Source organism: Dermacentor andersoni, chromosome 5, assembly GCF_023375885.2.
Source record: "Dermacentor andersoni chromosome 5, qqDerAnde1_hic_scaffold, whole genome shotgun sequence".
In the NCBI taxonomy this organism is placed as follows: domain Eukaryota; kingdom Metazoa; phylum Arthropoda; class Arachnida; order Ixodida; family Ixodidae; genus Dermacentor; species Dermacentor andersoni.
In genome coordinates this window covers 65,978,963-65,994,213 of record NC_092818.1, presented here as the reverse complement: position 1 = coordinate 65,994,213, position 15,251 = coordinate 65,978,963, and the positions used below count along the sequence as shown (strand labels likewise).

The 15,251-nt window shown below is 47.5% G+C and overlaps 1 protein-coding gene and 1 long non-coding RNA gene across 2 annotated transcripts in view; both read right to left on the bottom strand.

Annotated features, from left to right (window-relative positions):
• LOC126530731 (angiotensin-converting enzyme-like) overlaps window positions 1–5,783 on the bottom strand; it is an 80,036-nt gene extending 74,253 nt beyond the window's left edge. Inside the window, exon 1 of the mRNA XM_050178010.3 lies at window positions 5,557–5,783. Coding sequence (XP_050033967.2) covers window positions 5,557–5,658 — 102 coding nt within the window. The 5' untranslated portion in view covers window positions 5,659–5,783. The remainder of the gene's footprint in view (window positions 1–5,556) is intronic.
• Window positions 5,784–7,895: 2,112 nt separating this feature from the next.
• LOC140218348 (uncharacterized) lies at window positions 7,896–12,884 on the bottom strand. The gene is made up of 2 exons (XR_011894622.1): window positions 12,448–12,884; window positions 7,896–10,695 (listed from the first exon to the last, which is right to left on the bottom strand). It is a non-coding gene; the product is annotated as an uncharacterized lncRNA (long non-coding RNA).
• Window positions 12,885–15,251: the final 2,367 nt, after the last annotated feature.

Sequence of the window (15,251 nt, the reverse complement as noted above, 5' to 3'; positions counted from 1 at the left end):
AAGTGAGCTGTGCTGCTTTTGGCACATTGTGAAGCATACGTACTGCTACGGTAAGAACAGAAGGAAGAGACAGGGCAGCGCAACATTATACAATGGACACTGCTTATGCACCTCTGTTATCCGCGAAGAGCAGCTAAGTTTTAAATCTGCGTGAAAAAAACTACACATTGCGTTTTCGTCTACTTCGTCGACAAAACGAAGTACCCAAGTACGAAATGATAAAGTTTGTGTACTTTTCTGACCACAGCAGTGCGTCCAATTGCGGCCACAGAAAAACCGAAGTGCTGTGGTTTGTTTATCCCACTTATTAGTCGCTCTTTTGCATGCTTTTGCAGCAGCAACAACGCTACATTAGAGAGCAGGCAAACTGGCATTCGCGTAACGGCTGCAAGAGCATGCAGTCAGGTAAATACGTTCACCAAACGATGCCGAACAAAACGAATATGCAATACTACACAGCAGGTAAACAACAGATTATAAAATCTGTACTTCGATCCGAAGATCTTGCGAGCGAGTTTCACGAATTTAAGCGTTACAATTAATACAAAAACTATTTCGCAAAGGAAGGACACACAAACATAACGGGTGACTGCACGCTTCATAACCACGACAAATGTAAGAGTTGGGGTCGGGCATGCAAATAAAGGGTGGCTGACCTATGCCATCGTCCGACCCATTCACACTAAGGACGTTGTTGAAGGGATGAACGTCTTCTCATCGAGAACGAGGTGTACTGGATCTAATTACAATATCTACATGAAGAGTGGAGAACGTTACATCTCATCACTCTAAACGAAGCACACCGAGGAGCGGAAAACGTCTGCTGAAACCCCGTCTGTCCTCCCTAGATCCCTAGGCCAGGGAAATCTGGCGTCCAACCTTCGTCCAATTGGAGTGTCCCAAGTCGTCGAAGGACCGGCGTTGAGAGCGAGTGTTCACACACTCACTCCCGCACCTTTGTTCACTAAACACACAGAAGGGAGGGAAGCTTAGTAGACAGGGGTGGCCACGGTTGACTCAAGCAGGCGCGTCTTGTTTCTTCGGATGACCCAGCAGTAAGCTGGGGCGACTGTTAAACGACCGTGGCGGTTACCAGTGTCCGTGATGGAACGCCGTAGAACACCCTTTTCCAGGAGTTTTCTTGCTCTCATTGGTCCGTGAAGGCAACAGTGAACCAGCTAACCATACTCGATCCGCCAAACGTGTCTCGCCTTGCGGCGTCTCCGTGGGGGACGGATTGTCAGCTTCACGAAGCGATTCGTCGCAATGGCATGGGAGAGGCTAGAAGGTCACTACGCCCGCTGGCCGATCGTAACACAACACACGCGCCACGGCGCCTATGCCATGCTATGATATATATACTACAAGGGCACAAGCCACACGACGAGCTTCAGGGAGGCTCAAAACTTCGTCCGCTCCGTGGTTTTGGCATGATACAATACAATAACAATACCTAAAGGCACGAAAACACAAAGCCATTAATATTGAGGCAATGGCGCGAACAACGCGAGGACATAAAGACACATGAAATGTGCACCACAAGCGATGTCTTTTTCACCCATTGTTCAAGGTTATTGATGTACTAACTAGCCCAAGCATCAGTGTTGCTACAAAACTAGTATTATTAAACGTATTTGCTGGTTAACGACTCCATTCTCTACGGAATTACGGAACGAGGCAAGAAACGCTACGTAAATATCCGGACAGCTAGAAATATGCGTTTTCGAGCCCATCATTCCTTCGATAAAGCGAACGTCCTTCTTGAAGCGTCCAGCAATTCGCTTACATCTACAGTCATCGTCGATGGCTTCTGTGCAGTTGTTTTTCTGTGCAAATCTTCGTCAGACAGTTCGTCGTACCTGAGGCGAACCCACTGGGATATGCGAGAAAATCTAAATGCGTTACGTACGCCAAGATTTCCTAACACGCACACAGAGGCGAAAGTTACACGTGCTCCAGCACAGTGGCCTCGGGAAACCTAAGCTTCACTTGGCGGCAGAGTGCGCAGGAGGCGGCATTGGCGAAAGCGCGCACGTATGCAGTTGTCACGTGGAGGAGCTATTACGTTTTTTTCTCTTTAGCTTCGGAAACTCGCTTTCGTTTACTTGAGCACAAGTACAGCAGCTGCAAGAGCTGGCATCTTGGGAGAGTTCTCGTTTATTGCGAAGCCTTCGCTCGGTGGGCAAACTGCCCGAACAACGGACCGAGGACGACGGCAGACGCTGGGTGCTACGCTGGTAATTGTCAGGTCTGCTCAATTGTCACTTCTGATCGGCTCACAGTGCTGCTGCTGCCTATCTGATTGCTCTAAAAATGACAACTCGGCTGAATTCGACAACGCGGCGGAATTTGACGCTGCTGTTGTGACCGGGGGTCCGAAGATGTGAGATGTTCATTCACCGCGTGGAGGAATGTGGGAACGTGGAATTGGGCCAGACATCCAGGACGTTTTAAACACACGTCTATATTACATTTTATACGCGAGCGATGCGGAAAAGATGTTCAAATTCAAGCTGTCTAATCTCTTTCACCGAGCGTCCGTCTCCTCTTTTAATCCCTCCGTCGTCCGGGTCCCGTCGCCTTCCCTCAATCTGGCGCCTGGAGATGGGTGACATAATCCCTCTCCAATGTGCAGGTTGGTAGCCCCTTTCCAGCGCGGAGAGCTTGACCCAAAACACAGGCACATCACTGTACACAAACAGGGAAGGGGGGAGGCATAATGACCCAGTCTTCGACGCGGACGTGGCAGTTTGGGGCTAAGGTCATGCGAAGGAATGTCTCCTTGCAAATTGCCCACAGCCGTCCTGGCTGTGTTCAACTGTTTGCCATGAATCGTCGCAGTTGGTTGTGGCTTTGACAAAGTCGTCGGCTCGTTCACCATCGTTACATTTCTCCGGTTTCGCGGGTAAACGGCCGACCACAACACTCCAGAATATCACCCTCCGACGACGAACGGCAGTTAGAAAGTCCGCCACATGATGCCGGCGTCATTGTCAGCGTAGTGTGACAGCTTGTTATAGGCTCCTGAGACTGCAGAGGCGGTGCGTCGGAGCAAGAACTATCAGCGCCTCGCACGGCAAGTTATGTCAACACTGGCACGGAGGGACCGGTCTGCCCGCGTTTTGCTATAGCATCCAAACTGCATGGGCGTACTTGCTTGGAGCAACAGAAATGGCAAGAATTTCGCTTTGCGACTTCAAGCAATTTTCTTGCCCTAACATGGCGACGACGACATCTTAACCAAGCCTCTAGGGACAGCGGAATGAAGCGGACGTGCGTCGGTGCCATTAGCAATGTCAACGTACGAGTGCCGAACACGCAGTCCCGGATATTTCAAGACAACCCGCCGTGGTTGCTTAGACTGCGTGTTGGGCTGCTATGCACGAGGTCTATGCACCGGGACTTTGATACTGGGCTGCTAAGCACGAGGTCGAGGGATTGAATACCGGCCACGGCGGCCAACACATTTCGATGGGGGCGAAATGCGAAAACACCCGTGTATTTAGATTTAGGTGCACGTTGAAGAACTCCAGGTGCTCCGAATTTCCAGAGTCCCCCACTATGGTGGCGTGCCTCATAATCAGATCGTGGTTTTGGCACGTAAAAGCCCACAATTTAATTTTAATGTAATTTGAAGACTGCCAACTAAACGAGGCCCACGATGGGGAACGGGAAGCGTAAGCATCGGCTCCATATGTTTCAAAAACATTCATTCCGTTACTGGACGCGCCAATACGACAATGTGCCCAGACCGGTTTCAAAGCCGCGAACTGCTCTGTCCTACAGGGGGCCGTCCCCATGGTTGCGCTGCTGCTGCGACAGGTAGCGTGGCCCTCGCACTTCTCCGCAAAGTTCGGGAATTAATATCTCGAAACTGGTGTCGTCCTGAGAAGTCATCTCAAGTGGATCCGCCATGCAAACTCCACGGCTAGAATTTGTAAATTGCAATATGTGTCACAAGGGCTCATTCACACCGGCGACTGACAGTGGTCGCGCGACCAAGTTGGTCGCAAAGCGACCAGTCGCAAACGGTCGCAAACGGTCGCTTTTCTCGAAAAGCGACCATTTTGGGCCAGTCGCTCTCTGCGCGATTTTTCAGTCGCGCGACCGTGGTCGCAAAACTGATAAACCAATCAGCGGCGCACCGGAAGTGATCTTTCATATGTCTACATCCGGCCTCCTCCCGCGTCGCGGCAAATTCCGCGTAGATTTCGACAGTTCTCGCTGAGAACGATAATCTCCGGGATTGCGACTTGGCGGGTCGCGCTCAGCCGGGCTTGCCGGTGTGGACATCAGTCGCCTTTTGATCGCGAGTCGCAAATGGTCGCGCGACCTCCTCAAGTCGCCGGTGTGAATGAACCCTAAGCGAACTATGAAAAGCTTAATTATTGAATTTTTGTTAATTTGTCGATTGTATATTTCTTTTTCTTTGTGCGAGTGGTGTCCGCCGCTTCGAGTAGACCATCTCATGAACTAGAATTGTTCGATCTGCCGCAGGCAACTTTTAAAAATTTTTGAAAGTGTTCGCCGAAAAACCCTGTATATACTACCGTGAAGCCTTGCGGGCTGGCTAGTGCATAAGCATACGTGCGTGGCGTGTTATTTCCAACGGACTGTCGCTTCAAGACAGGCGTGTTACCGGAAGTGCACACGCACTTATTATTCAGAGCTATATATCAATGCATATCGACACCCTACCTTAGTACCGTTTTGTGTCGCGTCTGCGCCAGAAAACTGCCGACGCGGCAGAAAAGGGCGCCTCGGAGGTAGCTTTGCGCTGAATCAGTCGCGCCATTTTTCTGCGAAGGACCCTTATAAGACATAATTTCCCACTATTTCCCGGCGTCCACTTATCTTTGAAGCTGAAACTTAGGCATACACAAAAAGAAAAGAAATAAGAAATAGAACACGCAAAATAAAGCGAAAAATAAAAATGTCAGCATATACGCACTTCGCTAACACTCAGCCAGTTCGCACTGTCCGATCGAGCGCTGCGATAAATGTTTCGTAAACGCATTCTTCCCTCTTGAATATATTAAGGCGAACAACTGGAACCACGTCAAGCTCTCCGCACAGTGGCTGATCTGCCCATTTGTTTCTGCCGGCATGAGGAATGGGACCGGCCGATGGGTGCTGCTCTTATTAAAATGATAATTAAACAAGCAGACGTCTCGAATGGATACCGGTGACGAAGGATGCTTCCTCTGCCTCAAGGCTAAATAAAGTTTACAGTTAGACACAATATAACCAGCCGAATAGAGCGAGCCCGTAGAGTGAGGTTTAGATAGCCGAAACAAACACCAAGTTTTCAATGCGTAGTAATATTGCACGAGCCTCCGGCTAATACAGCCCGCACGCATAAATAAGTACACGTGGCAACTTGCGGACAGCACTTGTGACATTCGCTGTTGGAAAAACCGCGTGCCGCGAACAGGTGGCCGACCGTGCCTCATCAACTGGCCCGCGCGGCCCGGGGGCGCGCAGGCCCACCGGCATTGCTACGTATATGAAGCACGTGCTTCGAGCCACATAAGAACGGCAAGAAAAACCACTCACGTAGCTGTCGGTCGCCGCTGCAGCTCGGTGCGCGATAGCCAAGAGCGCGACGGCTACGAAGCGATTGGCGGCCGACGGCGGTGATCCGGCGGGAGCTGCCATGTCGGGCCGTTCCGGGGTGGCGCTCGCTCGAAGCCTCCGCAGCTGCTGCTGCTCTCTGCGCCGGTTGAGGATGTGTGCGAACGCGCGCTCTCGGTCGTCGACTAGGGCGCGCTCGCGCGCGCTCTCCGAGTTGCAGCGACGGCGGCAGCTGTCGGCGGTGATCGCGCGAGCGCCAGTCCTGCGGAACGCGACGGCGGCGCAGCAGAGTAGCAGTGCGCTGTTACGTATGTGCCGCGCACGTCTTCTGAGGTACGGGTGTATGTATACGCACGCGGCTTAGGAGGGTTCCGCCGCTATAGGCTCGAGTCGAGGTGGTGACCGATCGACGAAGCACGCCGCTGCCGCGCCGCATCGCCGCGGAGCCGCAGCTGTGCGGATTGCATTGGCGAATGCTCGCGAAGGGTGAACGACTGTCTGGCAATGTGAGAGTTCTGGCGCGCGGGGTGGCAAAAGGCGTCACTTCTGTGCGACTTGCTTCGGGTGCTTCTGCGGTTTCGCGCCTGTTCGAGCGGGGCCTTTTTTCCTGGCGGGATGGTACAGCGAAGCGCGTCTGTTAGGTTCGGTGTTTGTCAACGACCTGTTAAAGTGACTGCTCTGCAAGGCATGCGATATTGAGAGAGAGAGAGAGATCCATTCACTCATTTAGGAAATTGCCCACGAACATCCGGCAATGGCACACATGTGTAATGATATACATCTTTATACGCCGGCAAACGATAGATATATGTGTGTGTGTGTGTGTGTGTGTGTGTTTGCAGGCCTATAAATATACATAGCATTTTTTAGCTACAATGGAACATGCAGGACTGAGGTATTTTCGTGTGGATAATTTCGAGAAGCAGACATGACTTTCACATCAAACCGCAATGTTCACGTGACTAATTAAAAAAAAATTGGCACTGGCTTAGCTCGGCTATGCCAGGATATACGTAGCGAAAGCTAAGGCATAGCATGGTTAGCCTTGGTCAATCTTGATTGCAAGTCCAGGTTAGTCTGGTTGTCTAGTTGCGGCGTTTAGCCAGTCATTCCCCGCGCAGTTCATCTGTTTCCTGGGCGATTCGTTTCTTCTTCATCTCGTTCCGATGTCAATTCCAGGCCTCCTCCTGCTTATCAGAATTGTCGCCGTCCATACTGCCGTCTGTGGTTGCGGCGCACGCAAGCTCTCCTTTTCAATCCTCCGACATGTTATCAGGCATGCGACGCAGCTGGCGAAGTGAGCGGAGACGAGCGCAACGACGAGGAACGCGGTGTGACGTCAGACCAAACGGCGGAACACCTGCGGCTTGGTGCTCCTAGTGGCGCATGCGCAGTATAGTGACTAGGCAGCGAGACAGGGAGATAAATAACCGCGGCGAGGCGCGCGTTGTGACCTCATGTGCCTCCTCGGAACACCGCCACGGCGAAATCGCAAGTTCGCGGCCAGTAAAGCTTTCGCTTTAAAATAATTCACAATTAGCTCTCCTATGATTACCTTTTTGGCAAAAGTTTCCAACTGTGATACTGAAGCCGAGCTGTGCTGAAGTCAGGTCGCGTGTCCCAGAAAACACATAGCGCCACTTTCGAGATATGCGTGCCCGAAATGTGCTGAAAAATTCATTGGCGTGCCAGTTAAAGTCGTCCTGCACTTCAGAACGCACGCTCTTGTAGAAATGTCAAGTGGAACGCCAGTATATTTCGCAGCACACTTTAAGGCCCTATATCGCTAAAGTGGGGCTATAGTCTTCCCGTACAAAAAAAATTATTGAGAAGGCATTGAAATATTGTTGGTCAATGTTGAGTTTTTTATTGAGGAATTATTGAGAGTATGTTGGAGAATTGTTGGGTTGAGTGTTGAGCACTCTTGAATATTGGCCACTGAAATCGAATTGAAACACCATTGGGTACCTCAATGTTGAATAATTGTTAAGTTACCATTGAAAGTCCATTGTGCTTAGACGGCCCGTTGTGTTCGTTTTGTTGAATGGTTGTTGAGTTACCATTGATTCTGCGTTGAACTAACGTTGTGGTAGTTCTGTTGACCTGTTGTTGAGTTATTATTGCCACACCATTGAAAAGCATATTGTTGCACACTTGAGATGCCATTGAGATTTCAGAAGTCGCCATTGAAATATGATTGACGTTTCGTTGGGCTAGTAATTTTTATGCATATATTGAAATTGCTTCGCTGTTCACACTTGCATGCCCCGGTGCCTGCTCGTAACTTTCCCAAACACAAACAAAATCAAAGGAGAGACTGATCAACTTGAAGTACCTTTATTTACACTAAAGATGCGTGCACGTGAAACATTATTACAGTACATAAGGCACCACTACATCGAACCTGGAGACATAGGCTAGTACCTACACCACTCTAGCAGTGTAAATACATCTGAAAAAACCTATACATATGAATCCAATCAAAACGATCATTGTGCTCTTCACTTCCGACTTAAGTTTATGGCTAGAAGGCAAAGCGACTCAAAAGCCAGGCCTTAAGCATACCCTTGTAACAACCAACTTTGAACACATGAACACTTGGAGCTGCTTGCATGTGAATACACAAAAGACATCTGAATATGTTACATTAAAATGTTGCGCACACTAACACATCACAGGAAGAGCTACGGCTGACTGTGAGAAGGCAAAATAACCAACTTGAAACAAATGACTTCACGTAAATATATACAACCTCTAGCACATGTCTTTCACCACGATTAAAATTTAATGAAGTACCAAAGTAGACTTGCCTGAGCTTTGTCTTCGAGATATATATATTTTCATGTTGCCCAATTATTTTATAAAATAACATCACTCAACTTAGCTATTATTTGACGAGACATAATTTAGAAAGTTGTCAGGCATGATGAACACCTGAATCGTTTCTGACAAGCCAGCATTGCTTTCTTCAGAAATAAACTTGTAAAGCTTTTGTGTAATGAAAGCAGCTTATCTACCTGGCACAAGTCAAGAACAAACAGTACACCATTTGATTATGTTAATGTGGGGTACAGAAGAGTTCCTTAGTGGCATTTCCTCAATTTAGTGAGCTCATTTTCAGGTAATCTTTCTGGACCTGCACAAAGCTAATTAAAGCACTTTTTGGGGCCTTTTTTCCTATACCCAGCAACTAAGTGCTACCTCAGTCAATAAAGAAATAATGAAAGGCTAATACCTTGAACGATAAGAGAAAGAATAATTATTTAGCACAGAAAATTGGTAGTAACACATGGCTAACACAATAACAGCCAAATAAATGGTCACCTGCACTTTCAGTATCAAGCACCCCAGTAATAGTCATAAAGTATGAGAAAAGGTTCCAATGACTCGACAGCCAGATTGCTGAGACAGTGAAAAACGCCAATAAATGCATATACGAAACACCAATTACCTCAATTTCGCAGATAAAATGTTATTAAAATAGCACCAGAATTTTGCTGCATAAAATACATAATGGTTGCATAAAAATTTGGACAAAGCAGTAACTGAAAGAGAGGGAGCTACAGCACCCATGTTGAAAAAGATTACAAGGAAAATGATATATATGCATATTTAAGTTTACAATTTTCGCTCCAACATATAGAAAAAGAACGCATGCACTTAGAGCATAAAAAGGTTCATGTGCCTGGAGAATGCAGCGCAGTACAAAGAAGCGTCATGAGAACCGAAAAGTAGATCTTACTACGAATGCTTGCAACCTACAATCAGGCATGTGCCATGTCATGCCTTGAATGGATGAAATGCATAAATCTTACACACAAAGGAAGTTACCATCACTCTTATTGGCTTCCTCAGGGGACTCCTTGAAATTGAACTAGAAAAATGTACTCAGTGTCAAAAACATTGAGAAGATAAGACCCTATAGCGTTCTTCCTGAAATAAACAGCGCAAATAACTTCATGTATCAATTCTATGGACACTTCGCCAATTCGGTGTACATTTATATTTCACAACCACCCAAAGAGACGAGAAGGATGAATTAAGGTAGGAACACACATGAACGCTGACTCAAGTAGAAGTTTATTCGTGAAGACGAAGATTTTAAACACACTGGCCAACTTCACAAAGAAAAAGCCATGGATGCGCAGCATACACAGCCCGGCACAACAAAAAAGGACCTAAATACGTCCTGTAGAATAAACATGTGCGTCAAAAACTAACAAAAACATGAAAACTGAAAGGTTTCTCCTGTAAGTGATATTAACGAGAAGTACTGCAGCAACTCTTTCCCACTAATGGTCACAGAAATCTTGCTTATGAATATTTCTTCGTGATCAATAAATAATGTTTCCAAAAGTCCTCTTGTGTTCTGGTCTTTGTGATGAAACAATCGTTCTTTCTGCTCTATACCGCAACACCAGAGGAGTTCCAGAAGCAATATTTATTGATCACAAACGAAACAATTGCATAACCAAGTTATCTGTTGCCCTTAGTGGGAAAAAGGTGTTCTCAAAATAGTATTTCCCGTTGGGTAGTATCACTTATCGGACAAATCTTTCGCTTTTTCAATAGATTTGACCGATAGTTCTCGTTTTTCACGCACGTTTATTCTACATGACATGGCTTCATATTTTTTTCTTGTCGCACGTGGCTGTTTCTGCCACGCATGCACGGATTTTTACCTTTGCCAAGTTGACCAGTGTGTTTAATACCTTTGTCATCAAAAGCAAACTTTGAGTAGAGCTTGCGCCCGTGTGTGCTCCTACCTATTTCGTCGTCCGCCTCTGTTCGTGCTGCTGTTTACAGTACCCACGTATCACTTGGTTAGGCTGGTAAACATCCTCACAAACAAAAGTAAATGCCTCCCCTCAAAAGGTAGCCCATCCTTTACTACTAAACGCCAGAGCAAATCGAAAGTAAGCCTTCACAGCGTCCATGCGGCAGCTAGTACACCACAGAGCAACACAAAAGATAGTTGAAAATCCCACTTGATGGAGAGTGGCAACAGAGATGCGAGCTTGCTAGTGAATCAGCCACATATCAACGGGCGTCTCTTGCACGACGCCAAGGTGCTTTTGGCGTAGAACACTTTAGCATCTGGGAATTTACTGCATACGTAACCTGTGAGAAGGGAATGTGGACAGAAAATGAGATTGCGCGGATTAAGAATCTGCCACACACTGCACGTAATTACGCACGAAATAGAAGTACACATTTTACTGGCAAGTAAAAATTTGCGACTCTTTACGAGTGCCGTCGAGAAAAGGAAGGAATGGGTTGCTACGTTAAATGTTAGCTAAAACACGCACAGCGATGTTTCACAGTGGGGAAAATATTCCCGGCTCTCTCGCAGAACCAAAGACCACGCGACAGTGCATTGCCCATACCAAACAGATATCGAATCTTTGGGCAGAAGTCCAGTAGAAGGAATGGCCTAAACATACGCCGAGAGCGATGCGAGCGTGAGCGTGCCTGTACGAGTGAGAACATGTACGTACCGCTTCTTTGAAGCTAGCCGCTCCGGCGTGGCTCCGATCATCCCGCGCAATTTTGTGCAGAACGTCGCGTACACGCCCTTGAGCGTTTTGCGCGGTCGCGCAGTGAGCTAGCTTCATGCACGCGTCATTCTTCACCGCGCAAACGGTGCTCGAGTGCGACGCTTAGCTCGAGGCGACAACGCGCCGATTGGCGCTCCTTTCGCTTCTGGAAACAACGCACATTCGGATCGGTCCAACTCAAAGAGGCAGCAGAGAACGGTGGCATGTTTCGGTTATCGCTTATTAAAATTGTACAGTACGCCTTCAACGGCAACCCGCCGCGCTAGATAAAGATGCTTACTGCGGTAGCTTTAGCGGTGATAGACGATAAGGTGAGCCCGTCGGCGGCTGTGTTCTTTGACCACGTCACCACACCTCCGTTCATTTGCGCTGTGTATCCGTGTACAGTCACCGCGCGGAAGCTGTGACTAATCGGTTGGCCGTTCTCCGCAAATCCCAGAGAGGCGAAATATATTTCGCGGTGCGCCGCATCATTAGCCGCAACCTAAATCGAGGCGCGCTAACCGCTACGGCACAAAAGGTGATCACACTAACCGTATGGTATACGATGAGCCACTACGGAAAAAAAATAATTTTGATGTTCCACGTGCCAAACCAACGATCTGATTATGAGGCACGTCGTAGTTGGGGACTCCGTATTAATTTTGACTTCCTCGAAATTTTTACGTGCATACAATGCACAATGCACGAGCGTTTTTGCATTCCGCTCCTTTGGAATGCGGCCGCTGCAGGGATCGTATCCACGACCTCGAGCCCCAAATTGCCACGGAGGCCGCCATAGTTACGAAATGCCTAAGCGTGAAGTGCAACACTGCCTTCCGGTACGAGTGTGGTACAAGCGTAACACAGCTGCACACCTGCTGCACGATTATTTGTCGCGGTTCTCCTAAACTCGTAGTGCCTGCCTAAATACCTTGAAAGGCAGCGCGCCTCTCACGTAACGGAACGCGATAACAAGCGCTTAGACGGCATACGTGAGCCCCCATGAAAGATGACGTGGCCACTGTAGAAAATTATCACTGCGCAGAGAAGCCGATCCTTATGTTCCAATTGTGTTCTCTCATACAAATGAAGGAAACGTTATTAGACAGGAACAAATGAAGCAATGCAATTTTACGCACATGGGGCGCCGCTGCCTCTTCGCCTACCATTGTTTCAAACGAAGTGACAGCGGCAGCGAGAGTTAGTATCGCGCGCATTTGCTCCGGGGCATGCGGTTTGCTTTAAGAAAGTTAACGGTGTGCTTAACATGTCACGCTCGTCAATGTCAAAATAGAAACGAAAGCTACGTGCACAAGAAAACGAGATTACTTACCTATCTTCAGAAGTACGGCTGCGACTGTTTCGGGGTGCCTTCTCTCCAAGAGGCATCATGGCCTCTGCCGCGCAACTCATCAAAACCGTCAGGCTCGCACATTAGTAGAAGACTAGTTGTTGGGTGAGCCAACCACTTCACCGGATAAACGTCCCACTTATCGTCGTTACAGCATTTCACTAAAATGTGCGTAATGATGTCCGAAAAGAAAATACTTTCATCAAGAAGCACGAGGCATGAACCACCGCACAACTGCAACCGAATAACTGAGTCCGAGAGCCGTTCACAGCTTCACATGGCTTCACTATCGTATTCAGTTATAAAAACCTTTCAAACACAAAATAACGGCACTTAAGAACCACTAATTGATTAGCAATAATTTTTCATCAACTAACCTTCATAAATTTTTAAGAACTACCTAATTTATAGCGTAAACAATAAATACTACGACCAAAAAATGCGACTACGAAACTAGCGGTAACCATACGTACTGTTGCAAAAGTGTGCGCAAAACGAAGCTCGGTTGCGCCATTTTGCGCGCACACATACACACCCAAACCTACCTTAACGTTTGTCGCGCCACCTAGAAATAAACATTACTACTAGTTTTCCTACTTTCACAAAAATAAAACTTCTGAAATAGTTTGCAGCATCTTTGCAGATGACGAGGTGACAAGTAACGTACAATAAGAGTCCGTTACCTGTACTTCTTTCATTTCCCTGTGGTGTTCTTAACTGAACATACGAGACCTGCAGGCTTGGAACATGAGAAGACGACAGTTCGGCGAGGCTCAAATAAATCGCGTGTTTCTTGCAAGGCGAGTAATGGGAGCAGCCGCAGATACAGCGATTAGCTGTGATACTGTTGCGGCTGTTGCTGAATCTGAAGCTCTTTGAAGTCAATGGTTATAGCGGCTGCGCGCTGCGATCTCAAAGCGCGTTCATTCTTTGATCTGTAGTACCACGGACATTGGACAAAAAACTATATTTGCTTTACGGACAGAGGGTACGTCGCAGGAAATTCGAAGACCTCACCGTGTATGTTTGTAGCGTGTGCGCGCTTGCATCCTACGGTTCCCACAGTGCGTCCGATGCTCGAAGGTAGCGTCGTCGCCTGTCGGCACCTGTCTTATCGCCGGCCGCGCTGCCGCCGTGTCTACTTTTGGGGAACTCCACATGCGCATAGTCACCGTGTTTGCAAGTGAATTTCGCATTCTTCTGCTCCCCGAAACGTGCTCATTTCGGATCGTACCAATGGTTATGTCATCTAGTGTATGTTAAAACGACGATGGCATTTGTACACCGGCGAAGAAATAAATCGTTATGAACTTGGGCGGTCATGAATCTAGTCTAACGTTGCAGTTTTTACGTAGCGAAAATGGCTACAAAAGTGGGGCGGTCCCGGAGATAGGCGCTTCAAAGCGCCAGCTGTAGCGACAGCACCAGGAAGTGGCACGCGGCGCACACGCCAAGCATTTCAGAGCTTACTAGCTTTCGAATGAGAGGATTATGCGCGCGCTCGTGGCTTATTGGTTAGAGTACCGGGCTCGACGGCCGACGTTCGATTCCACCCCATTGGTCACACATAATTTTCTATTAATGAAAGCGAGGCGAAAGAAGAACCTACCTGCCGCAAAGTGACAGGAATTAGGTTGGAACGCATCGCAAAACATGTTTGGAATGTCTTCATATGCGATTTCTAATTATTGTATACTGGACTGAACTGCTACACAACAAAAGAACAACTAGAAAAATCAACACAAATTACCCAATAAATTGTTTATTGAGAACACTCAACGGTAATATTGTTGTGCAAGGATTGAGTGAACTCAATTGCTCTTGAAAATTTGTTGAAGTCCGTTGTTTCAACAATTCCCCAACAATATATCAATGGTTAATCAACACTCATTTTTGTACGGGTTACGGCTTCTGCAAAGCAAACATACGACTTCGCCACAGCACGGCCTCACTTTCGCACTTGGAGTTTGTGCACTAAAGTGAACAGAAAGAAAGACCAATACTTTGCAGGCTACCAGACGAAATATAGCACGAAATGCCCGCAATCGAGCAGACCTACGATTCAACCCGCAAATCTTCAGTGACCGAGTAAAATAAAAAAAAATTACCTTTTATGAAATAAAGATAATGTATACAAGGCCTGCAGATAAATGTTTGCTTAGACAATCATGCAGTTTCGTGGGGTTTGACACCATCCCGGATTTTTAATTATATCGCGCGAGCGTCGACTGCATGGAATGTGCGTTTTTATTATAACAGCGAGAAACGGCGAGATTGTAACTCAACGTGCAAGCGCACAAAGCACTCTCCAACGAAGCGTCGACTGCATGGAATGTCTGCGTTTTTATTATAACAGCGAGAAACGGCGAGATTGTAACTCAACGTGCAAGCGCACAAAGCACTCTCCAACGAAGCGTCTTCTGCGATAATGTTCCCTTCAGGAGTGAACATGACTTCATAATCGCTGAAGCCCCATCGTACACAAACAATACCTATACTCTATCTCAGTAGTTCCTTGCAGCACTGTGGAAGCTACACGAATTCTTAACCAGTAGGAAGGTTGAATGGCCTGCGAGATGTGCTCATCCGCGCCGCGTCGTCTGCTTAGCGTCTGCTTGCCATCCTGTCAGTACATGCTCCATGGTTGGTGGGTTGACTAGCAAATCTATTGACGCCACAACAATAACCTTCGTTTACATGCATGCGACAGCGGGGCTTTGCTTCAGCTGTACGTTTTCCCTGCAGTTACCTTGCACCCTCCTTAGCAAGTAGTAAGGGCGAACGCC